We start from the raw sequence: 24,375 nt of genomic DNA on the forward strand, positions 1-24,375 counted from the left end.
AATATTGAATTATACCATTCATTTATAGTAAGTGTTTCACTTAGATTATCAGAGTAATTTATATTACATCATGTCAGATGTTAGACATCATGTGAATGCAAAGACCTCAATACTTGGTAGACAATACACAATGACGGTAACATTTGATGGATCGTTTTTGTGTTTGAATGTGTCATTTTGAGCAGAAAATTTACTCAAAATGGCACAAAATGGCAAGTTACTAATCCTGAACAACAAAAGCAATGATAAAACAGTGTAAATACAGCTGGAAACCAGTGAAAAATGAACCTCATTAATTATTCAAGGTCCAGTGCATGATGGGAACCCCAGTATCAGAAAACTTGAGTAATTTTTACTTAATTTTATTGAGTTGATATTTACGCTTTAATTTTTACTCGAAACTTCTACGCTTTCATTTCATTTCTAACCCTAACTGATATGGAATTTACTTCGTTTTTTTTTATTCTTGCCTGAACTAACTTTTTCATGTAAATTACATTGTTTTTTTTCAGTAGTATTTACTTCACCAAAAAATCATTTTTTACAGTGTAGTTATTTAATTGAGGGCATGTCCGTGTTGGACTGTGTAAAGTATATGCAAAGTGTCATACACCCTACTGTGACTACATGTTTAAAGGGTTACATTTAGGAGAGAAAGGGGTCTGAATCTTGGCATTCAGAGACTGACAGAGAAAAATTAGGTCCATTAATAAATCAAACAACAGTGTGACTGTAAAAATAATAATGCCTGGCCTGATAAGAGTCATAACACATTTAACTTTACACCTATTCTCTGAGAATAAATATGACTTTCTGAGAGTCATAGCTCTTAAATTACTTACAGGACACATTTTTAAAATCAAAGCTGCTTATTTCTGTCATGCCTCCCTTAAAAACTGGATACCTTAATAAAAAAGAGGCTGAGGCTAGTTGTCACACTTCTTCACTTGAAATTTCTCTAGATATACCTTAAAGTGTTGGCTTCAAAAAAAGCCTTTAAACATCTCTACCATTATTGCACTAGAAAAAAGTCACTGAAGCCATGCAAATGCATTTAGTTAGTGACAACATGTTTATAAATGTTTATGCTAGGTTTAAAGCCGTGTTCATCGTTTACCGACAGCTATTGAGAAAAAAAAGATTTTGTTATTTTAATTTGGAGGAAAACATACAAAAATTATTCCAATCTAAGACAATTTTAATGCACCGTGTGTTTGAAACCAACATACAGTACAAAAACACTGGTAAAGCACATATGTGGAATTAGACTTTTGACATAAAACCATACTAACTGAGATATAGCCCTTGTGACAGACTCCCTATGTGAACTAGCCCCTGTCTAATAAATGATCTATTAACAAAGGATGCACTGATTGATTGATTTACTCGTTGATTGAATTAACACAATAGCTAGAGAGTAATGGTCTATTTGATTAACGTAACTCTTGTCTTTGGAGGATAAAATAAATATATTAAAATGTAAAGCGCACACACACTCACACGCACAAACTTAAACTAGTGGACAGTAGACATGCAGCTACTGACAAGTGGGCATGTTCACAACAGATTTCGCTTGGCATGTGTTAGGCTTCTATTAAGCTTAAATTATTTATTAATACCTATCTCACGTCACAAGGATATTTCCAGGGGGACCACGAAGTACCTTGAACTAAAAACAACACAGACACACCTGAAGCAAACGAAGTAATATGATCTAATTTCAGCAGTTATGGGCACTAATGGCTATTCTTCACTCTTCGGGGTGTCACATTACCAAAATGTTACGCGAACCTTTTGGTTTTGATCGTTGTTTGCCTTGGAGTGGAAAGTTCCCCACTGAAACCGCCCCTCCTACTACTAAGGATCTAACATGTACAAATTGAAAAGAGTCAGAAGAGCCTTTCACACACTTGAGGATCAAGCTGCACTCGCTGAACATGACCACCGGCGTGGAGCGACTATTCGACGAACTTGGACACTTTAAAAGGTAGCCATTTGTTCATGAAACGGTACATTGATAAGTCTTTTATGGGAATGGACACATATCTGTTAATATTCACACCAAATCATAGTTATATCATATGAATGATGTGGGATTTAAATTTTGTTGCCCTTTAATAGAAGCGCGTAAATGCTCGCGTGCGTTTGTTGAAGACAAACTACACGAAAATCCAATTCTGTAAAGAATGTTTACAATTTTACATTAAAAGTTTGCTTAAAATTATAATGTAGATACTTATTTTAAATGATTTAAATTTACTTTAAACTGCAGGACAAACTGTAGGTTACATTACAATATAGGATTTTAGTCTATAAAAGTCAGTAGGCTACATACGTTTTAAAATTGGCTATTGTAAAAAGAAAAAAAGCCTATAATTAACAAGGTAATAAGTATATACATTAATGAAGAGATATTGTTAAACTGCATGTTAAACAGGATATTATAACTGTCAACCACAGCAGCATTTTTATTGTTAATTTAACAGCCACTGCATTGTGTAAAATATCATTGTAAACAGATTTGTATTGCCTGCATGTCAGTATTTGCACAAGCTGGCAGTGTTGTCCTTAAAATTACTGTTTGTTTATTGAATATTTTATGTATCATTGATAATCAATGATGTGTGCAGTGCAGCTTGTCTTGTCACTCTTGCACGACTTCCAATTTATCCTTTTACTTTCCCTTCAGGTTTCAGGCATGTCTCTACTTTGCTGCTATTTTCCAGGCCATCTCCTGTGGAATACATTACCTGGCCTCGGTTTTCTTAGTTGAAACGCCTAAATTTCTTTGTGACACTCCAAATATCACAGACATTCTATATAGAAATCACTCATCAACCTCTCTGGCAGATATCTGGACTCACTACAAGCCAGGTGATGGGCCAGTGGTTGTACGGACAGCTAGAGGAGACCAGTGGGAACTTAGTCCTTGTTTAAAAGCGCTGCGGCTTGATGCCATCAATTTTCAATATGAGTTTTTTGGGAACAAGACTGTGGAGTCATGTGGTGGCTTTGTCTATGATCACAGCGAGGTTGAGCAGAGCATCGTAACAGACTGGGACCTGGTGTGTGAGAAGGAATGGCTGGCGAAGCTTTCACAGCCAACGTTTATGCTGGGAGTTTTGGTTGGAGCCTTGGTGTTTGGGGATGTCGCAGACAGGTAAATTGTCTGTTGCATCTTATTCACACACACACTTACTAACACACACTCAGATCTTGAAAGCAATATTAGTAAGGACCTCTCACAGACACAGTGGTTCTCATATTAACATAATTATATGTAATACACACCACCCCTAAACCTAACCTGCTTACATTATTAGATCAAACAAAGCATAATTTGGCATATGTATGAGTATTTCAAATAGCAAAGACCATTCAAATGTCCTCACGAGTAGAGTTTTGACAATTTTCACTATATTTGTGAGGACATTTTCAAAAAATGCCAAAACTGCACATAGCCAAATGCATTCAGAGCAATGGAGGGACAAAAATTACAGATAAGCTAATGAGACAAATTAGTAATACAGTTACCTTCATCAGGGCAGTGAATAAAAGTTAACAAGACTTGAGATGTGTTTGCAAGAACACAGCGTGGTCAGCAGCACAAACAGGACTGATCTGTTATTTAGGACAGAAAAAAAGAGAAGGTTGAACAAGATAAGTGTAATCTATGCTACGGTACTACATTAAACTTGAACGTTTAATATTGCAGCATGGTTTACAATTGGCAAATATTTGCTTCTGCAGTAAGAAAACTAAGAGCACAGAGAGCAGTACAGGATGTGAGATATGCAGACACAGCATGACTGCATAGAGACAGGATAGCACTGGTTCACCTTACAGAAACAGGGAATGGAAGTCGATTTCCATACTGGATACCACTGGATATTTGATCATGTTCATTTTACAGATAGGTCAAGGTTGTACAAAAGTAGTAGCTCTAGGAACGATTAAATGAATGCATAGGAATGGAAATAAATGTGGAATGGCCAAAGGTGAAGTAATTGTGGTGTACATAAGTGAGAGATTTGCATGCAAAACAACCCATTGGTTTGCCTTGATATTGCAGTCAGCCTGTTTATCTTTAAACAGCTTTTCACACATAAATATCAAATTGTGACGAGTGAATCTTACTTACATTAACTGGCAGTTGACAATAGTACAACCAATCTCTTTCATACCGGGTGTTTGGATATAAAGCAAAAGTTTATATAAAGCTATTTGTTGTCTGAAGCTTCCTAAAGTTTTCTGTAGATAATGAAAATCATGTTTAATATAAACATTTTTGCTTTCCCATTTTCCAGAATTGGTAGACGGCCCATTCTGATGGCTACCAGCTTGTGCCAGTTTATTTTTGGGGTGACTGTGGCCTTCAGTGGAAACTACTACCTTTTTGTGGTGATGCGTTTCCTTCTTGCCATGGTAAATTAATAATTCATAATACTTACATGCATGCATGCACATTCATGCTCATCACAGCTGAGAAGCTCCAGACATAAATGGCTGAAAGAATAAAAAATATTGTGAAAAATGACTCGAAAAGTCATTCTATTTTCATTTAATTAAAACACAACAAAGCTAAGTTAAAAAAAGCATCAGCCTCTTGATTACCCGGCTGCTCAAAGCAGAAGTAAATCAATTGAAAACGTTTCAACTGCTTTAAAACATTTCCTGGTCTCTGATGTTTTGATAAAGATATCGGGGTATTTATTTAGAATTATTGATTAGCGGTTGCAAAACTGAATTACTGATTAGCTGTGTGTGATTAGAAGTGCCAGAAGCACCCTTAACCCAACTCTCTGTCTCTCTGTGTGTTGGCAGGTGTCGAGCGGGTATCTGGTTGTAGTGTTTGTGTATGTGACAGAGTTTACAGGAAATAAGGTGCGCACATGGACCTCTATGCATGTGCACGCTGCCTTTGCCGTGGGCATCATGGTAGTGGCTCTGGTAGGGTATCTTGTTCGTGTCTGGTGGATCTACCAGATCATCCTCACTCTCAGTACCTCTCCATTCTTGCTCTACTGCTGGAAGTTTCCAGAAACACCCTTCTACCTAATGGCTAAAGGGCGGTACAAAGAAGCCCAGGAGCTGCTGGACACTATGGCCTACTTCAATGGCCTGCCACCCACCCTTAAGGTAGACTCACTCTGACAACACATGGAATTCCGTTCCTGCCATGAATTATACCCATCTCAGACATCTGGTAAAAAATTTCAGAATATACCAGAATATACTTTGATGTTAAACAGCATTACCTCACATTATCACGCACTATCTGACTCCACGTTAAAATAAGGAAAATTGAAAGAAAAGTGACTTGCAAAAATAAAGAGGTAGCATGAATTGAAATGCAGTTTTAAAAGAAGCATTTTAAAACTCAAAGAAAAATAAATATCACAAAGCAATTGCTGTCAAAAATCTGTTGCCAGCATTTGTGCGGATAGGGGCAAACCTAACACATTTTATCACATTATTTACATTTAGAAATGACTAACCTAGAACAAAACTAGGATCATAATGCTGAGATACTGTAAACTTTAGAATGAAGGATTGAAAGATTAGAACAGTTGTGGAAGGTAACGGATATGAGAAAAAGTGATATTGTTAACAGCTTGTGTTTATTTGCATGTATCACTCATCTTAGGTGTCAGAGCTAAATTATGAATGTGATGGAGCACTGTTAAAGGATAATAAGCAATCAGGTGGGACCGCAATGGAAGTCGAGAAGAGGCTAAGCATCCTGGACATGTTTGGAAGCTTGAAAATGGCTGGTCGCAGCGCCACCTGCTGGGCTATCTGGTTCATCGGAAGCTTGGGATACTATGTTTTCAGCCTGGGATCTGTCAACCTGGGAGGAAATCAGTATATCAACCTCTTCCTGGCTGGTAATGGACTGATGTGTGTTTATGTTTGTATGTGCTAGCATTTGTTCTCAAGAAGGTTTGGATGCTTTAAATGGAATAACTCGTGGTTTGTTTTTTAAAGATCAGAATCATTGTTTATTCACCCTTTTGTCATTCCAAATCTCAATCACATAATTTCCCCATGGAATATAAGATAATAAACTGTTGATTGACAATGAATGGAGAGTGTAGCTTTTAAGCTATCCTAAGCACCATAAAAGGATCATAAGACTGCTTTGTGCACTTGTCCTTAACTTGAAAGCTTTAATTGTAAAATTTACATTTTGTACTTTTTGGGTGAGCTATTCTTTAAAGACAAAAATAAATGTAAATGAAAAATATGAGAGAGATATAAGAATATATAGAATATAAGAGATACAAAAACATGCAAACACATGTATTGCATTGCTGGATTTTGAGCATTTCCACTGAGTTACATGCGGTTTAGTTTTAGAAGTACTGAAGTGAACAGCACTTAACTATCCTTTATTTGACTGTTACTACTGTAGGTGCTGTTGAGATTCCGTCATACTTGATCGGCTGCTTTGCAATGGATCGGATCGGCAGGAAGAAGACATGTGCCCCGGCTCTGCTGCTCGGTGGAGTAGCCTGCATGCTCATTATTGTGGTGCCCCAGGTATGAGATCGTGTGTGTGTGTGTGTGTGTGTGTGTGTGTGTGAGCATCCATGTGATATATGCACACTGTGATATAGTAGTACGCTGTTAAATTCACGATGAAATGGAAGTAGCAACAAACCTTACCTTCTGTATTGTGACATACAGTACAGCTAAGTGTAACAGATTATCTAAAAGATTAAATGTAGGGGGACTTGGTTCTATGTTGTTGATTGTATTTTGAGATGTGAGAGAGGCAGATGAATGCAAGCTTGCATGTGCAGGTTTGAGCGGACTAAATGATTGGAGAAGTCCTGAGTCACCAGAGAGAAGCCTGTCGTTTTCACTGGAATATTCAGTAATGAGATTTTGATTCGACAAGAGGTCGAAATATAAAAAAAAAGAATTTTTGTTACAGTGTAATTATACAATTAAGTACTAAGTAATAGTAATTAACTACATGTACTTACTATATAATTAGGGTTAGGGTTAAGGTTTGGTTCCATGTAACTATGCATAATTTACTGTAATTACTATAGTAACTACATGTAAAATGTGAAACAGGGACACTGTAAAATCAAGCGTTACCAAATCATGTTATAATGAGATCAATAACGTGCACTTAGAAAATAGATAGAAGATAGATAGATTTGTTTCATGCTGACATTAACATATGTTAGTTTAGGTTTTGATAAACTGTTAAATACATTTGCTATTGGGAAACAGGTAGTTTGATAAATGAAAGGAAGCATGAAATGTATTTAGAGTAAAGTATGTGAGAGAGAGAGAGAGAGAGAGAGAGAGACTGAAATATTCTCTCTTTTCTAGGCTATGTATTTACTTTTCATAGCAGGGCCACGTCATGCAAATTTCTAACAAATTGTGGAAAATATCAATCTGGCTAAATCAACTTGACAGCTGACCATAACTCGTGATTTTAAGTTGTTTTGATAGATCTAGAACCCATATGCAACAAGTTGCATCATCATCATATTGGAGAAACTGAGTGATTATTAAAATGAATGATTAACCCTGGCAAGAGAGGACATGTGTGTGTGTTTGCTTTTCACATGGTAACTGGGGCAGCTGCGCATCAGTCTTTTTTTGTTTGTAATTAACCTTTTTCCACCTGCTTTCTCAATTTCTTTCACTCTTCTTCCCTAGTGCTTTAAACAGCAGTAATACATTCACTGCATATGATCCAATCCATACGAATCAAGTTTTGATTTCTACCCAAGCACAAGAGACATTATATATATTTACTCTCAGTACATGTAACAGCTCCTCTGTGGATTCATCTGACAAGTGTATTTTTAATTTTTTTATTGTGATAGGTTGCATGTCTGTAATTATTATATTTTTGACTCCTTCGTGTGCTGAAGACACGGGAGTGTGTTTGTGAAACGATTGGTCACAGCATACACATCCCACTTCATTAACCAAAGAAAGTGACTGTGTAATTTACTGGCAGCTTTATTGGTCTAGCAACAAGGTTTTAAGTCAAGTCAAGTCAAGTCAAGTTTATTTGTATAGCGCTTTTCACAATACAGATTGTATCAAAGCAGCTTCACAGTATTAAATTAAAATAATACAACAAAGTTTGTTTCAAGAGGAATTTATTGATTGATAAAATTAAATTAAATATCCCCAAAATATCCCCAACTGAGCAAGCCAAAGGCAACAGTGGCAAGGAACCGAAAAACTCCATCAAGTGACCTAATGGTGTCCTAAAACTCCATCAGGTGACCTAATGGAGAAAAAAAAAACCTTGGGAGAACCCAGGCTCAGTCGGGGGCCAGTTCTCCTCTGGCATTTATGAGCTAGAGGCCGGATTGTAGTTTGAACTGTAGGATTATATGAATGCCTGGCTGAAGAGATGCGACTTTAATCTAGTTTTAAACTGGGAGAGCGAGTCTGAGCAACGAACAGTATCAGGAAGACTATTCCAGAGTTTTGGAGCTAAATGTGAAAACGCTCTCCCTCCTTTGGTGGTTCTGGATATCCTAGGTATGACCAAAAGCCTTGAATTTAGTGATCTTAAAGAGCGCGATGGATTATAGGGCGATAGAAAGCACCATCTTAAGCACCATCTATTCTATTTAGAGGATGTGAATGCAGCGCAAAAGTTTTTTTTCGCAAAACATCCACTTGTGATACGACAGTTGAACCTCATGAAACTCCCAAGTAGGATTTGTGGTATTGCAGCACCTTTAAGAAACCAGGCTACTTACTAGGATATATACGATTCTGCCCCCAAAAAATATTGTTATTCCTTGTTTTTGTGATTGGTAAGAGCATCAACAGTGGTGCAGGTCATAACAAGCCCAAAACCTTATTGTGCATGTCAAACTTGTCTTGCTTGAGTTTAATAATTAATAACAAGCTGCATGTTACAGATTGCTTCAATGCAGATATCCATATTGTTTTATCGCTGGTGTCACAAGACCTGCGTTTAACCATGTGATTTTATTTTTACTTACAAAATAATGTGATTTTATTTTTACATGCTAAATTCATTTTAATATGTCATGTCAGTATGTTTTCCTCTCTCTGTGCTGTAGTTGGTTTCAAGTGTCAACTGGACAACTTTACCCTTCTGGTCAGTGCCAAACTTCAGTTTAACTTAAAATAAGTGGCTTGAATTATAGATCTGCAGGTGTAAGATAGTCTTCTCGGCTTCTTGAGAGTAATACATGTATGCACATGCCTTGTATGTCAGTTTAGCAATGCTGTTGGATGAAAGGTTAAAAAAGTACAAATGTTTCAGTTGCTACTTCAGTAAATGCCATGCTCAGACATAACTGAATCAGAATCAAGACATTTTACTGCTTTTAACCCTCATGGTTATTAAACGTTGCAGTTTATAACAATAGTGTCTAAAAAGATTAGCTTATTCACAAAACATTGCACTATTAGTATACATATCAGCGACTCTTTCTAGCTTACATTAATCCACCGGAAAGTTACAGTACACTTTATGATAGAGTCATTAAATCATTTAACCGATTCGTTCCAAACACTGCGTCCGATTATCGCCTACTCTTAATTTGAGTAGGTAATTGTTTTTAATAAGTAGTTACTTCACGATTATTAAAAAAGTATGTTCTAATGAATGTGTGTAGTATAAAACTTTGCTAGCAGCTTCACTACCTTTTACAAATGGACTCATGGGATAGTAAAGTGTCCATTGAGAGAAGTAGGATATCCAGGTACTTTTCGACAACAGTTATGAATATTGTGAATTTAGACATGCAACTCATTTCACCTTACTATAGTAAGGAAGTATGCATGTTCAGATACAGTCACTGATTTTTTTAGAACGCAACAAGAGGAGGGAAGTACTGAATCGATTCAACCACTGAGTTTTTTTTTTTTTTTTTTTTTTTTTACCAAAAATTAATTCTGATACTACTTTATATGATATAATTTTTGTTGTCTAAGCCAAAAATAGATTAAGTAACTGGCAATATTATGTTAAAAAACTCAATATTACCTTATTGTTCACTGAACTGTAAGAATCACAATCGTGCTGTCAGTCTGAATATCAACATACAGCAGCACTCATTCATATATTATGTACTGATTAAAAATTCAGGCCACACAAATGGAGCAATATGAATGATAGAAATCAAAGGATGTAAGTAAAATATGTAAACTATGGAGTGCATTTCTCAGTCTCCAAACAGCCTTGGTCACTGAAAGCACATGCTATGAAGAATGCGTTAGTGGGATGATATTCCATCAGGATCACGTCACCCCTCATAACTAATAGCTGCACTGCTGACACACTGAAATGGCCGAGTGTGGCGTGAGTACAGCCACCGTTTCTCCAAAAATGTATAAATAGACCTGTCATCTAAGTGGCTGTTTATGGCAGCTGCCCGCTTCTGAGAGGGGATATGTCTTGGGGACGTTTAAACTTCGTGAGCCCTATGACCTGCTATACTGGCAACCAATTTCAACAGCTGATGAATAAAACATTGTTGCTGATGAATATAGTTTCACTGTGTTTCTCTCTCTTTGTTTCAGGATATCGAGGTATTGGCTATAGTCCTAAGTATGACAGGGAAATTCGCCATTGCCATTGCATTCGGCCTGATTTACTTGTACACCTGTGAGCTTTACCCCACAACTATCAGGTATTTGTTGCATTAATACACTAAAAGTCCAGATTGTCCACATTAAAGGCTAGAATACACTACATGACTTTTAAAATCTGAACAGATCATAAACTTGTCAACATATAAATGTTAGAGAGAAATACTGGGAAGCATGCACTGAACGACCAGACTTTTTTTTAGGACACAACAAACTCACACAAAAACATGTGTTTGACAAAGCAATGACAAATTAAATCAATGTGTTCTAAAATCAGCTCAAAGAAAAAAAAAGAAAGAAAAAAAAAAGTGTCTGTTCACATCATACATCATTTTTTTTTTTTTTTTTTAAGTTTAACTGCCCAAAATCTGCAGACTGGCTCTGACTTTCAGCGACTAGCATTGACTTGTCCAGACTGCTAAAAACTGTGAATTCCAGCCTTTAGGCTGCCTACAGTATCACTAACTACCTCACGATACACACTGTCTGCAATAGATATGTTACTGTAACATAAAACACTCTGATGCATTACAATATCATAATTGGACTTGATTAAACTGCACCAATCTCTCTGCTGTAGTTCGTTTCACTTTTATCCAGTATCGCTAATTTTCAATAACAATATTGGTTTACAATAAGGTTCATAAGTTAACATTAGTTGATGTATTTACTAACATGAACAAACGATGAGCAATACATTTGTTACAGTATTTATTAATCTTTGTTAATGTTAGTTAATAAAAAATCCAGCTGTTCATTGTTTGTTCATGTTAGTTCACAGTGCCTTAACTAATGTTAATAAATACAACCTTTGATTTAACAATGTATTAGTAAATGTTGGAATTAATATTAACTAAGATTAATAAATGCTGTAGAAGTATTGTTCATTCTGAGTTCATGTTAAATAATGAACCTTATTGTAAAGTGTTACCACAATATTTATAATGTTCCAATATAAATCTAGTAACAATATATTTCATCAGTGTCTGAAGTTCACTGCACAGTAGGATGATTGTTACACATATGCTGTGATTATTTGTATAGACACTATATTTAATAACAGACACTGGTCCGGCAGGTCTCTGGCTGTTGGCAGTGGTAGTATGATGTGTCGGGTGGGAAGTGTAGTGGCTCCTTTCTGCGTTTACCTCGCTGACATCTGGATCTATCTGCCTCAGGTATGTAACCGCAATCAAAAACCTTCAGTTGACTGTGGTCAATTGTGTAAGACTCTAGAACTGAAGCATGATACAGCATGAATATACATTTTCTGGACTGAACAGTGCTGCAGTAACTTTCTTATTCTGTAGCTCATTGTGGGAATTCTGGCTATCATCATCGGGATCCTGACCATGTTTCTTCCAGAGACTCTAGGACAGCCCCTCACCTCGACTTTGAAAGAAGCTGAAGCTCTGGGCTCCAAGCCCAAATCAAAGAATCCTCCAGTGGATGCACTAGAGATGAACCAAATATGAAAGCATAAATCCATTTTCACACAGGATTCCTGAAAGTGCCTTTACTGACTGACAACAACTCCAATATGAATGAGACATCAAATATTTTTTGACGTGTGCTACAATTTTTCATTTTTTGCAGGCATTTGTGGGTAGATGAGGCTGTGTTGTGTGTGAATGAGTTTGGATAATTGCTGAAAATATTGGTGGTATATTTGATTGTGAATGTTTTGATATTTTGTAATTGTTATGAAAAGTATTATCTCTAAGTAAGAGCTTGCAAGGCAGGACCTCATTTATCTAAACTGCTAAGTATTACATTTTTGCATTTCAGTCCAAACCACTTACGCACAGACGCTTAAGGTGCTGTCACATTAGTGAAATTGTAGCAGATTTCCACTGTCTATGCAGTGATGTATGAAGCACAGCTTACACAGATGTCCCTTTTAAGCCAAGAATCCATGATCAACTTGAACCCGTAGCCAAATTCTTGTGGATTCCTATTGAAATGATTGGATTTCACTTAATCACCTAAAAGTAAATGTGGCTGCACCTTTCTAAAAAATCTATTTGCATTTCCTAAATGGTTTGAATTTAAGAAATGGAAATTTAGTTTTGACTCTACAAATGTGAACATAGTTAAATGATGAACATTTCAATGCACTAATGTGTTATGGATCTTAAACTCCATCTGTTTATTGACTGTATTAGCCAAACTCAGCTGTAGTGGACAAGGAAAACTCTTGTTCATTATCAGTTAATGGTGTGATGAGTTTCTATGCATGTTGAATTGAAAGATAGACCTTGTTTTGTATGAAGCCGTTTTTACACAATTGCATCTCAGGGTTTAGCTCCAAATCTATCAGTATTGTTCATAGTAAACTGTGACTGTACTTTATAATACTTCAGAACTTTGTTTATGTTTACTCTTCCTGTCCTGTTATCCCTCACTTTGCTTGACATGGAATGTATTGTTTAAAGGAGTTTATTAGTATTAAAAGGGTTCACCCAAAAATGATCATTCTTCTGCCAGAACTACAATCGCATATGGCCGTTACCGTAAGCCAGTGATTTTAGTTTATAAAGTTATAAATATGTTTTTTTTTTATTGTTTTTTTTGTTTTTTTTTACAAAAATGCATCGCTTCGCTTCAGAAGGCCTTTATTAACCCCCTGGAGCCATATGGATGGATGTGCTTTTTGAAGCTTCAAAACTTCTATTCACTCCCATTATAAAGCTGGGAAGAGCCAGGATATTTTTTAATATAACTCGAGATTTATTTACAGTTATGGAATAATTTGAATTTTTGGGTGAACTAACCCTTTAAGTAAGTATTTAGTAGTATTATGTGCTACATTTTTTTTTTGTAAAGTCTTGACTTAAGGATTTGATTATTTGTAATACTGCAATCTTTTTCTATTCAAAGACTCCATAGACTTTATAAAATGTTCCTTGAGCTCTTGAATCTTTTGTGTGCTTTTGGACCAAAAAAGCAGGGATAGTAGATTCTTACTAGTCATGTGCAGTTGTTATAGCAACACATTTGTCTAAAGAATGTAACATTAATAAATAAGATATTGTGTCTAAAATAATCATTTTATTTTGGTTTTATTAAAATTATTATATTGGCTACAGATATTGGCGATTTAAGTACATACTAAATGTCCTGTCATTTCCAGGGAACAGCACAAAGGGAATGTACTCATGGAAAAGGTGGGAAATATTTTCCAGGTTAGTCGGCATAAGGCAAGCGTCTCTGATTGGCTGTGACAGAGGGGAGGAGGCCCAGGACAAATTGTGTACAGCCAGCTCTTACAAAAAAACCCAAACAAATAAATCACATAACAGTGAATTGTTCAATCAGAGGTTCTGAATTTATACAAAGGAACTTTTGTGTGTTCATTTATTTATGGCCTCTTTTGGACATTCGCATTAGCACCTTTTTGTTTTGTGTATATTGGACTACTACTGTCAGCACAAAAATATTTTCACAAAATAATCTCCATTGCGATTTAACATTCCAAGTGGTCCTCCTACTTTACACATCCTACACAACAAATTCACCCACGCATTAACTGTGGTGCAGGCATTCTGCATTTCCACCTTCTGCTCACTGTAGAAGTCTTTTTACAGGGGAGCCTTTATAAGACATGGGCTTTTACTCATTCGACAGCTTCTGAATTTAACGTTAACGTTTTTCGTCTTCAAAAACCGCCGGGGGTCCACATTGTACCCCGATTGTTTATGTGAGGTTTGGGATATCAGTGCTGTCCTACAAACACAAATAGAAATGATCCTTTGTGGACAGGGCCAGCTGGACAATGCACTTTGACCCTGCTATGAAACCAAACTAATCACGAATACACGTACCCGCACGGATACCAATTTCCAAACAAACCATACGGAGATCAAACCAATCTAAAAGGTACATTAAACCCACACTGGGACTAAAACTTATAGATAATGACAAATGAAGTGTTAGTACATTAGAAACAAGGTACTGTAATATAACAGAAAATACTTATTTTTATTTAATTTTTTTGGAAAACATGTCTGATAGTAAAAATGCCATGGTAATGCTCATGCAGCTAAACCATAACTATTATTAAGATGCTTTATCAAGTGCTCACAGCAAACCCCTATCAAAAACAATAAAGCTGCTGAGGGTTTCCTGAAGCAAGGACTCCCACTTCTGTTGAACTTGGGGAAATACACCTTGGCCTACTATGGTACATCCATGCAAACAGTGTTTCTCAAACTTATCAGAGCACTTGCTTATCTTTTACATAGAGTTGACAGACAAATAAATGATAGGCTAGATCCAACCGACCCATTTAACCGACCATCGTTGCCTTCGAAAGGCGTGGACTTTGTACAAAGAGTATAGAAGTACCATACTAGTACTATAGTACTAGTACTATAGTAGTAGTAGTAGTAGAGTAGAGGTACTTCTATACTCTTTGCTTTGTAGTCAGAGTCTTTCTAAGGATGCAGCCTTTGAATTGGGACACAGCCAATGAAATGTATATTCACAGCGACCACTCAAATGCTATTTGCTCGCTCAGTGAAACAAATGCCTCAGTGAATGAAATAAATGAGTGCAAATAAGCGCACGGAAATTATCCAGAGATGTTCTTGTTTATGCCTGGTGCTGGGTCTGATGATTTGTTCACGAACAAAACACCATGTTTTAAATAAATAGAAATCAATCCTTATACAAAAAGAAAATTTATAAAAAAGAACAAATTTAAATAATTTATCATCATAAAATAAGAAATAATTACTTGTACGCACAGATTATTAAATAATATCATACAGCACATATGAAGAAGTCCTACAAACAACAAATGCTGTTAAAATGCTTTTATTTTGAGTGTTTTCCCAGTAAAGGTGCAGTTAATTTGTAATGTTAGCCATTTTCATTCACTTTGGGTATTCAAAACAATAGCCACTCCAGCAGTCCTTAAGTAACCTTTAGCTATCAGATGCTTTAATATTTGCCAGCTGTTAGATGTCAAAAAACAAAAATATATCTGCTGTTTTTTTTTTTCTTCCTGAGATTCATACATGGAATGCAAAAAATACTGCACAATAAATTAAACAATATAAAATCCACATTGAACACAAAACAAGTAGGCATACACAAGTGTATACTTAACTGGCAAGTTTAAGAGGAACGTGTTAAATTCTGTGAGAGCTTGTAGCTATGGCATCTATTTAGTCATGTATTAATCATTTCACTTTATCAGTATAGTTGAACAGAAATGCTCCATGAGTCTGACCTGTAATGAATATAAGTGGACGTTAAAACACACTAGGAACAGGTGTTGATCTGTGGAGCAGTATAATAATGATTTAGAAATTATGGGTTTAAAATGCAAATTTTAAAACTCAAATTTTCACATTTATAATTTTGTCCTGTTGTCAAACCTGTTTTCCGATGAGCCGTCTGATCATTGTTTAGATGTAACTAGCTGGGTATTGTTTGATATCCCAGTAGTTTAACAATATATTGTTATATTTATATATATTTATATTGTACACTGTATACAATCAAATTGTATAGCTGCTTTTTAATTTTTGGGTGAAGAATTACCTGTACTTCAGGTGTGCTTAGCACATCATGTGCCAAATGGAACTTAGGAGCCCGATTTAATGCAACGACTGAACTCAACAGATGACACACTCTGTCAAAGGCGAACAAAATGTTTAACATCCACATTAAACATTTTAGATGAACAGTGTGCTGCATTTGACATCTTGCAGACATTCAAAAGTGTTTGATTTATTGTACAACCACTTACATGTACAATATAAAAATAACCTTTTCAAAAAGACTATAGCACTGAAGTTCTGGCACAGAGTTGCAGCAGGTTTCTAAAACCAGAGGAAGTGAGTGATGAGATGATCAGATCTGATTGGTGTTTGGAGTTGTTTATTTTGATTACAACTATATCGTGCAGTAATCCTTTTCAATTTTTTTCACAGGTTTGGCACTTTTGTTGTGATCTTCACTTGCCTCTATTGCGTAGTCTGAATGTGTTTGCGTGTGAAAGTGTGGGTTGAGTCAGGGGTCACCCAGGTTCCAGGTGCCGAAAATCTTCCACAGCATCGCATTCTGCTATACCACAATTAGTTCTTCCCTCCATTTTGACAATCCAACAACATCCCTGTAATTCCAATGGTGTATCATCTCACCAGGAAATGACCACAACCAACTGCTCAATTCCATAAACATGAACAAAATCATTGTCATAATTGTTAGTTCCTTAAATAACTATTCAGACCCTTCTGTGCTCCTCTTGAGAGTGTCTTGAAGGGCCGTCCCGTTAAAAACACGGGGATCACTATTACACACCCAATTTCCGCCTGGGAATGTTGACTACCTCCTGATTGGACATAGACATCAAGCTTATGAGATCTCTGCCATGCCAACACCTCAATGGCTAATATTCAAGGTTGAACCATCCAGATGTTGGCATCCTCTTGCCCCATGTCCTCCTCTTCCTCCTCTTCCTCCTCCTCTTCCAAAGGTTCTTGGGTCCTGAGGGCAAGCTCACGGAGGAAGTCAGGTTCATGAGCTGAGTTCTGGGAGGCGGACTTGAGGCCGATCTTCTTCTTGGTTAAATGGAACTGGTCACGAATGAAGTTGTAAAAGTCGTACTCGTACTTCATCCTTTGGTAAAGCACCTGCAGGGCCTCTATAGTCGGCATGTGCTTCTTCACTGTGCCTGTAAGGTTTCCCATCTTCCAGAATGCTGCAGAGAAATCAGATTTACAAAACTATGAGCCACAGAGAAATCTACAGTATGCGATTCAAAATAATTTAGCACATCAGTTTTAAGATGAGTTTAATTTTCCAAAACCTTCTCAGAAGATTTAAATACTGTTTTTAATTTTCTCCTAACCTCACCAGGTTTAAAAATGCTCTTTCATTTTTATTCATATTTGCATTAGCATTCATTTTTTAAATGTTTTCTTTAATTTCTTACACAAATTCAAAGCAATTGAATAAAACACACTTGGACTCTTGTAGATGTTCAGGACATCACTGAAGTAGTGAGGTAGGAGTCTCTCCAGCAGGAGCAATACATCCTCCAGCTCTTCCAGAATCCCAACAAGTAGGAAGTTCTCTATAACGTTTTGTTTGGCCCTCTCCAAAGCCCAAACTCCAGGCTCTCTGTAGCAGACAAAGAAAGATTACGTGGAAACATCCAAATATTTCAGTTTGCTTAACTGAAGAGATTCTTTGTGAATCAATCACTCATTCTTCAGCGAAACACAAAAAAGAAGAAACCTTGAAGATTTTTGGAAACCAAACAGTTTCGTTTCCCACTGACTTCCATTGTATTTTTTGTCCATACAACATAAGTCAATAAAGGGAACTGAAACTGTGTGGTTACCACCAACATTCTTCAAAATATGTTCTTTTGTTGTTTCGCAGAAGAAAGAAAATCATGGAGGTTTTGAACAACTAGTCGGTGAGTGAAATTGCAGAGTAGTAATAAAATCTGCATGATTACAAAACAGCTATTTAACTCGATAATCATTACATATAGCAATCAGTGATGCGCGGGTTGATCCGAAATGAGCGGGTGCCTGCGGTCACCCGCGGTTACCCGCGGTTACGAGTCATCCAAAAATATTTTTAATGATATTCGGGTCGCGGTCGGTCGGGTCGTTTGAAATAAAGATGCCAATTAAACCTTTGTAATTTATATAGTAGTATAGAGAGCATAAGCGGAGTGGAGCGGTGAGAATCTTCGCTCATCGCTCACGGAACTGTCCACCCCTCCGCTCCCCCGCTCAAAGCTACATCAGGCCGCTCCGCTCATTATCGCTCGATCAGCGCTCAACGCAGTTTGATCCGCGCTCCACTCAAATCGCCCCCCGCTCGCTCCAAAAAGGGGAAAAAAAATCTACATGTAGCCTATATCACTGTAGCTTAGACCACAGCCTTACCTCCTAAAGAACTAATGAGCAACAACAACATTTTTCAAATAGAAATGTTTTATTTCAAATGACAAATTAGGCCTATGTAAGAAGGAATATAGCCTACACCAAGTCCTGTAAAATTAAACGAATGAATGGGCCTAATAATATGAATAACAATTATATAAACAAAAATATAGCCTACATAAAAATTTTAAAAGTAAATTTACTATTAGGCCAGAATTTTGATAAGTTAACTTTTGTGCAACGCGCACGATTAAAATTTAAATGCGCTTATATCCATTGTACACACAAACTGCTGTAAAATAAAACGAATAAATGGGCCTAATAATATAAATAAAATTTATATAAACAAAAATATAAAATAAATATACATAAACGTTTTAAAAGTAGGCCTAGGCTAAATTAACTATTAGGACAACATTCTTATAACTGAACTTGTGCGCAGCGCGCAGGATTAAAATTTAAATGGGCTTGTATCAATTGTTTGCATTTTACGCTGTATTTAATTTAGGCTACACTTTAAGTTACCGTATTCAATTTGCTAACCTTTTGCTTTCTTCCCAGCGTGTTCACATATCACACTGCATGTTTTCGAGAGATGTGTCTTTTTAGATTCCAAAATTAATCTTTAGGCCTACTGACTGAAACGATGTCGTTTTCTTCTACCACATAATAGTTAGTTTTACACCTGTATGACTTCTTATTTTCCTTTTTGAAGTAGCCTACTTTTTGAACTCCATTATTGAGCCGAGTTTTGACTGAAAATAGAATCCATCTTGCAGTCATCAACAGTAGACTGAGTCAGGCTTGACTGAGCATGCTTCAGAATCTTGGTGTGCGCGGAGCGGGAAATAGGGCGACGCTCCATCCTTTTAAAAATGCCGCTCTGCGTTCTGTCCAAGATCCGCCCGCTTGCTCCCGCTCCACTCCGCTCACATGCAATTTTCTATGAAATACATAGGCCTACACTTTATTGGCTGAATAACTGGCGCGAAGATGACGCACGAGCTCAGTCTGCAGGTAGAGATGGAGGCGGCAAGAGAAAAGGTGAAGACTGGGGAGTGGAAGCTCCGCAAATACACAAACAGAAAGAGCAAAGTTGCCGAAATAATGAAAGATAATGACCAAAGTGCTGGCTTTGTCATGTGTATTTCTTGCTATGCATTTACTAGCCTACTTTTAAAAAATGCGGGTCAGGAAGCGGGTCGGGTACAATATTTTCTTTCTTTTTTTTTTCGGTCCGAGTTGCGGGCGGGTTAGTTGAAAACGTCGGTCGGGTCCGGGTTGTTTATACATTGACCCGCGCATCACTGATAGCAATACACATGCTTATATAAATGAATTATAAAACACTAACTCATCAACGTTTATACCCAAATGATGGGTCATAATTACCTGCACTGAGGGTGTTGTCCACAAAAGTATGGAACAATGTAAAAAAGGCGTGGGTTGGAGCACTCTGGGTAGTTCTCCATGATGCAAACGTTAATGTCCTGCAGTGGAGACATGAGGAAAGAAGTCAGACTGACAGAGCTACAGCCAAAAAGAAAGCAGCACATTGAACAAAAAAATTGGCAAACGGAGCAAAAATTCTAAATGTGCTTATAAATCATAGACATGCTCATTTCCACTAGACTATAATGCTTTAATACTGTAGCAGCCCCATCCAAAGTAGCACTAATCAGTTCTAGTCAACACAAGAACTGTTCTACACTACATCACTACATCAGTTCTAGTGATGCACGTACTAACCTAGAATACTGTCTAACAATTGATGGCGTCTCTGTCAAGTCCTCGTCGTCGGTTAGGACCCTGGGTGTGCTCTTTGATACCAATCTTTCATTTGAAAGCCACGTTTCTAGCATCTGTAAAACCGCATTCTTCCATCTTAAAAATATATCTAAATTATGACATATGCTTTCAATGAAAAATGCGGAACAGTTAGTTCATGTGTTCATGACCTCAAGGCTAGATTATTGTAATGCTCTTATGGGTGGTTGCCCTGCACGCATAATAAACAAACTACATCTGGTCCAAAACACAGCAGCTCGAGTTCTCACCAGAACCAGAAAGTATGACCGTATTAGCCCTATTCTGTCAACACTGCATTGGCTCCCTATAAAACATTGTATACATTTTTTAATATTGCTGACTACTTACAAAGCGCTAAATGGTTTAGCTCCCCAGTACTTGATCGAGCTCTTAACGCATTATAGTCCTTTACGTCTATTGCGATCTCAAAACTCTGGCCAGTTGATAATACCTAGAATATCGAAATCGACTGCTGGACGTAGATCCTTTTCCTATTTAGCCCCTAAACTCTGGAACAGTCTTCCTTACATTGTCCGGGAAGCAGACACACTCTGTCAGTTCAAATTTAGACTAAAAACACATCTCTTTGGCCTGGCATTCATATAGAACATTATACATTTCTATTATTCAAATCAGTCAGATGATTATTAGGCTGCATAAATTAGGACAGCCGGAACCGAGGACACTTCCTCTAACACCTGATGTACTCGTTACATCATAAGAAGAATGGCATCTACGCCAGTGTTAGTCTTTCTGTTTATTCTGAGGTTTACTGAAGTCAGACGGATCCAGGCCGTATCCAGATCAGATGGTGGACCTGCGCCTGGACCCATCCATGACACATCCCTGAAGTGCCAGCCTCATCAGCCCTGTGAAGGCCTCATCGACACGACAAATCCTCAACAAACTCGTCTCCATACCGGCGTGATGACTCCGATCATCAACCAGATGGCACTGGATAAATATTCTAAATGTTCTGATCCAATCTGACTTCTGATCTGTAATGCTGCCTAAATCATAATCATACACTGTTCGCTCGTTGGCCAGAGGAGAACTGGCCCCGATTGAGCCTGGGTTCTCCCAAGGTTTATTTTCTCCATTCTGTCTCCTGATGGAGTTTTGGTTCCTTGCCACTGTTTCCTTGGCTTTTGGCTTGCTTAGATGGGGACATTTAATATTCAACAATATTATTAATCTGCCCCACTTAAGGTGGACGATGACGCAATTTTCTTCTAGAAACAAACTTTGTTGTATTATTTTCATGTTATCACTGTGAAGCGGCTATATCTGCGCTATATAAATAAAGGTTAACAAAAACCCACAAGGGGGCACCACTTACACAAGTTGTGTCTTCTGAAAGTTATGTGACGCCACTTTGGATGTTACATCCAAAACACAAACAATCACTCATCTGTAACAATGTTTTATCACTTTATTTGATCCCAAATCTACAATCAACATTGGGAACATTAAATGGGAAAATATGCAATCCATGGAGACTCGTATGCACACTTATTTAAAACACACAACAGGAGAGGCCTATGAAACCAATGTATTTTATTTCCATTTTTATCTAGCAAAAAGAAACCAGACTAAAGAAGTCCTGAGATAAATATGCCTCTCCCTTGTTTAATTATCAAGACTACAATACATGAAGTCCTCAGAGAACAATATGGACAAGAATAAAAAGATTATATGGAAAAACGGGAGAAGACGATATTAAGTTTTCCTCAAAACAACAATGCAGCCAACGTTGCTATAATGATGAAACTAGATGAGAACATATTACATGCTGAAAAGTAGATGGTCAAGATGACATTTCTTGGAAAAGAGGGCAATTTGTCAAGTTAACAGCCTCGTCTCTAACTCGTGCACGAGAGAGGTTACGTAAAGACCACATAGCCATGAGGCTCCAGACTCCACGCACTCCTTCCCTTTCATGAGCCCCAGGTGGGGGAATCACATAAGCTGTGGGTCTAGAAGAGAAGGGCCCTCATGCTGGCAGGTAGAAAAACATACTCTTGAGTTATTTCAGCATTAATCTTTCACCGTAGAATGGCCTTTACACATGCCAAGTATGAGTTGATATGTGAACGTTATTTCTCCGCCTTTCAGGAGCCCTGATTCAGGAAATTAAAAGGTCCCCTAAAGATTAAACTCTTTTGCAATACATGTTGTTTAGTCTGGAATATTTTAAAAATTAACTTGGATTATCTCCATTTCATGACCATTAAAAGTATGAAGGTTTTTCAATTATCAGTTACTTTTGGATATTAATGTTTCTGATAGTTTCTCCGGTTTTGTTTGACCCCTCAGAATGGTGGGTGATCTATGTAATTAAACTGCAGACTTGAGTATCTTTGGAATTTTGCTAATTTTAAAGCTGGTTTGAACTTTCAGTTTTTAAATATGTCAACTGGCTTTTTTTCATTTTTTTTTTTTTTACTGCCCCCCCTCCCAAATGTCTTTTTTCTCATTTTTAAGCTGGTTTTCACTTTCAGAGTTTCTGGATAAGAGTCAACTGGCTTTTCTTTTTACTGTCCCCCTCCCAAATTCTGTACTTTCCATTCTAAAATACTTCGTATTCTAAGTATTTGAGTGCACTGCTTTCTTTTCTTTTATTCCACAAAAACAATTAAAATTGTGGTCAGATTTTTAAAATGCAATTTATAAAAATAAGTCCAGGATAGATAGCACCCCTAAATCAAAGAACCATTATGAATATTCTCCTCCTTTTTTTTTTTTTGCATCACATCAAAATTGCCTCATATCTTCGCTTCTCTACCATTTTCCACACATTTGCACAGGTTTTAAACAGTATTGAACATTAACATACGATGGAATGGAATTTATACACAATTTAAATGAAAAGTTAAAGCATATTCAATTAATTTAAGCATAATCCTTCAGATAAAAGTTTTTTTTAAGATTATGATAAACATAAATATAGTCAAATATGTCCAAACATTTGACTAAACAAAGGCTTGATATCTTGTCATGATATATATAGGTATAAGCAATGAAGAAATTACAGCAATTATGAACATCGATCAAAAAAAAAATCAAAAGAACCATTATGAATATTCTCCTTCTTTTTTTGCATCACATCAAAACTGCCTCATATCTTTGCTTCTCTACCATTTGTCACACATGTGCACAGGTTTTAAACAGTATTGAACATTAACATACGATGGAATGGAATTTATACACAATTTAAATTAAAAGTTAAGGCATATTCAATTCATTTAAGCATAAGCCTTCAGATAAAAGTTTTTTTAAGATTATACATATAGTCAAACGTGTCCAAACAAAGGCTTGATATCTTGTCATGTTATACTGTATATATATATATATATATATATATATAAAACAAACAGTAATTATGAACATCAATGCTCGGATTGGGATGTTTGCTTAAAACTTAATTCACTGATTGTGAACTAGAGCTAAAAAACAAACAAAAAGCAGATTGTTGTGTTTAGCTTTCTTTCACTGCTCTCTAAACGTGTTCATTTGTTGACAATATCAAGCTGATGCACTGGCGATCCCTTCAAAGCAGTGGAGCTCCAGGAGGGCCAGTTCCTTTAACAATACTCACTCTGTGTGTATCTGAATAGAGTCTAAAAGCCAAGAGCGCATCAATGTCCTTTCATCCGCATCTCCACTCACTCCCAGTGGAAACACATCACAACTCTGATGGATATGCACTTTGAACGCACAAATGCTATTGCTGAAAGAAAAACAAGTAATGTCCCATTTGGGCTTCCGTTGACTTTTTGGTTTATAAAAAGGAAACAAGTATTTAAGTACAGAAAGCCAGATGGTCAAAAGGGTAAATGTCTGCTGAGAACAAAAGGAACAGAAATGTCATCCTCTAACAGATCACCAATTACGCAGCAACTTACAGAACAACATCCTCAAGCCCTAATGGTGCCTCAAAGCTGAGCCATACATTTAAAAAAAAAACAATTAAAAACAATTCAATGAGGAGAAAGATGCTGTTTGGTGGAGTGGAGAAAAAAGAGAGTATAAA

The 24,375-nt window shown here is 36.8% G+C and overlaps 2 protein-coding genes across 4 annotated transcripts in view; one reads left to right on the forward strand and one right to left on the reverse strand.

Moving 5' to 3' along the window:
• The first annotated feature begins 1,368 nt into the window (after positions 1 to 1,368).
• On the forward strand, positions 1,369 to 13,706 carry slc22a16 (solute carrier family 22 member 16). Of its 2 annotated transcripts, none has more exons than XR_014200289.1 (9): positions 1,369 to 1,987; positions 2,690 to 3,160; positions 4,308 to 4,425; positions 4,825 to 5,139; positions 5,648 to 5,888; positions 6,416 to 6,543; positions 9,084 to 9,121; positions 10,552 to 10,661; positions 11,699 to 11,798. XR_014200289.1 is itself a non-coding variant. In XM_082147938.1 (9 exons), exons 1-9 carry the CDS (start codon positions 1,938 to 1,940, stop codon positions 12,093 to 12,095), a joined length of 1,698 nt encoding a protein of 565 aa, XP_082004064.1. In that variant the 5' UTR covers positions 1,384 to 1,937; the 3' UTR covers positions 12,096 to 13,706. The 2 variants fall into 2 exon arrangements, 1 of the variants encoding a protein (XP_082004064.1); XM_082147938.1 differs by lacking the exon at positions 9,084 to 9,121 and adding an exon at positions 11,931 to 13,706 and having other exon boundaries at positions 1,384 to 1,987.
• A 1,716-nt stretch (positions 13,707 to 15,422) lies between these two features.
• usta (uronyl 2-sulfotransferase a) overlaps positions 15,423 to 24,375 on the reverse strand; it is a 77,154-nt gene continuing 68,201 nt past the window's right edge. For both annotated transcript variants that reach the window (XM_082147983.1, XM_082147984.1), the window contains exons 6-8: positions 19,926 to 20,023; positions 17,597 to 17,754; positions 15,423 to 17,332 (exon numbers count right to left, since the gene is read on the reverse strand). In XM_082147983.1, the coding sequence (XP_082004109.1) occupies positions 17,028 to 17,332; positions 17,597 to 17,754; positions 19,926 to 20,023 (561 nt within the window). In that variant the 3' untranslated portion in view covers positions 15,423 to 17,027. The remainder of the gene's footprint in view (positions 17,333 to 17,596; positions 17,755 to 19,925; positions 20,024 to 24,375) is intronic.

Source organism: Leuciscus leuciscus, assembly GCF_965113295.1.
Source record: "Leuciscus leuciscus genome assembly, chromosome: 19".
NCBI classification, from domain to species: domain Eukaryota; kingdom Metazoa; phylum Chordata; class Actinopteri; order Cypriniformes; family Leuciscidae; genus Leuciscus; species Leuciscus leuciscus.

What these genes read in the sequence shown, in the direction of transcription:
- slc22a16 (XM_082147938.1), top strand. Translation starts at nt 1,938, where the DNA reads ATGACCACCGGCGTGGAGCGACTATTCGACGAACTTGGACACTTTAAA. An exon ending in TTTGGGGATGTCGCAGACAG is followed by an intron (nt 3,161 to 4,307) that starts GTAAATTGTCTG and finishes CCCATTTTCCAG; the next exon opens with AATTGGTAGACGGCCCATTC. An exon ending in CTTTACCCCACAACTATCAG is followed by an intron (nt 10,662 to 11,698) that starts GTATTTGTTGCA and finishes CTGGTCCGGCAG; the next exon opens with GTCTCTGGCTGTTGGCAGTG.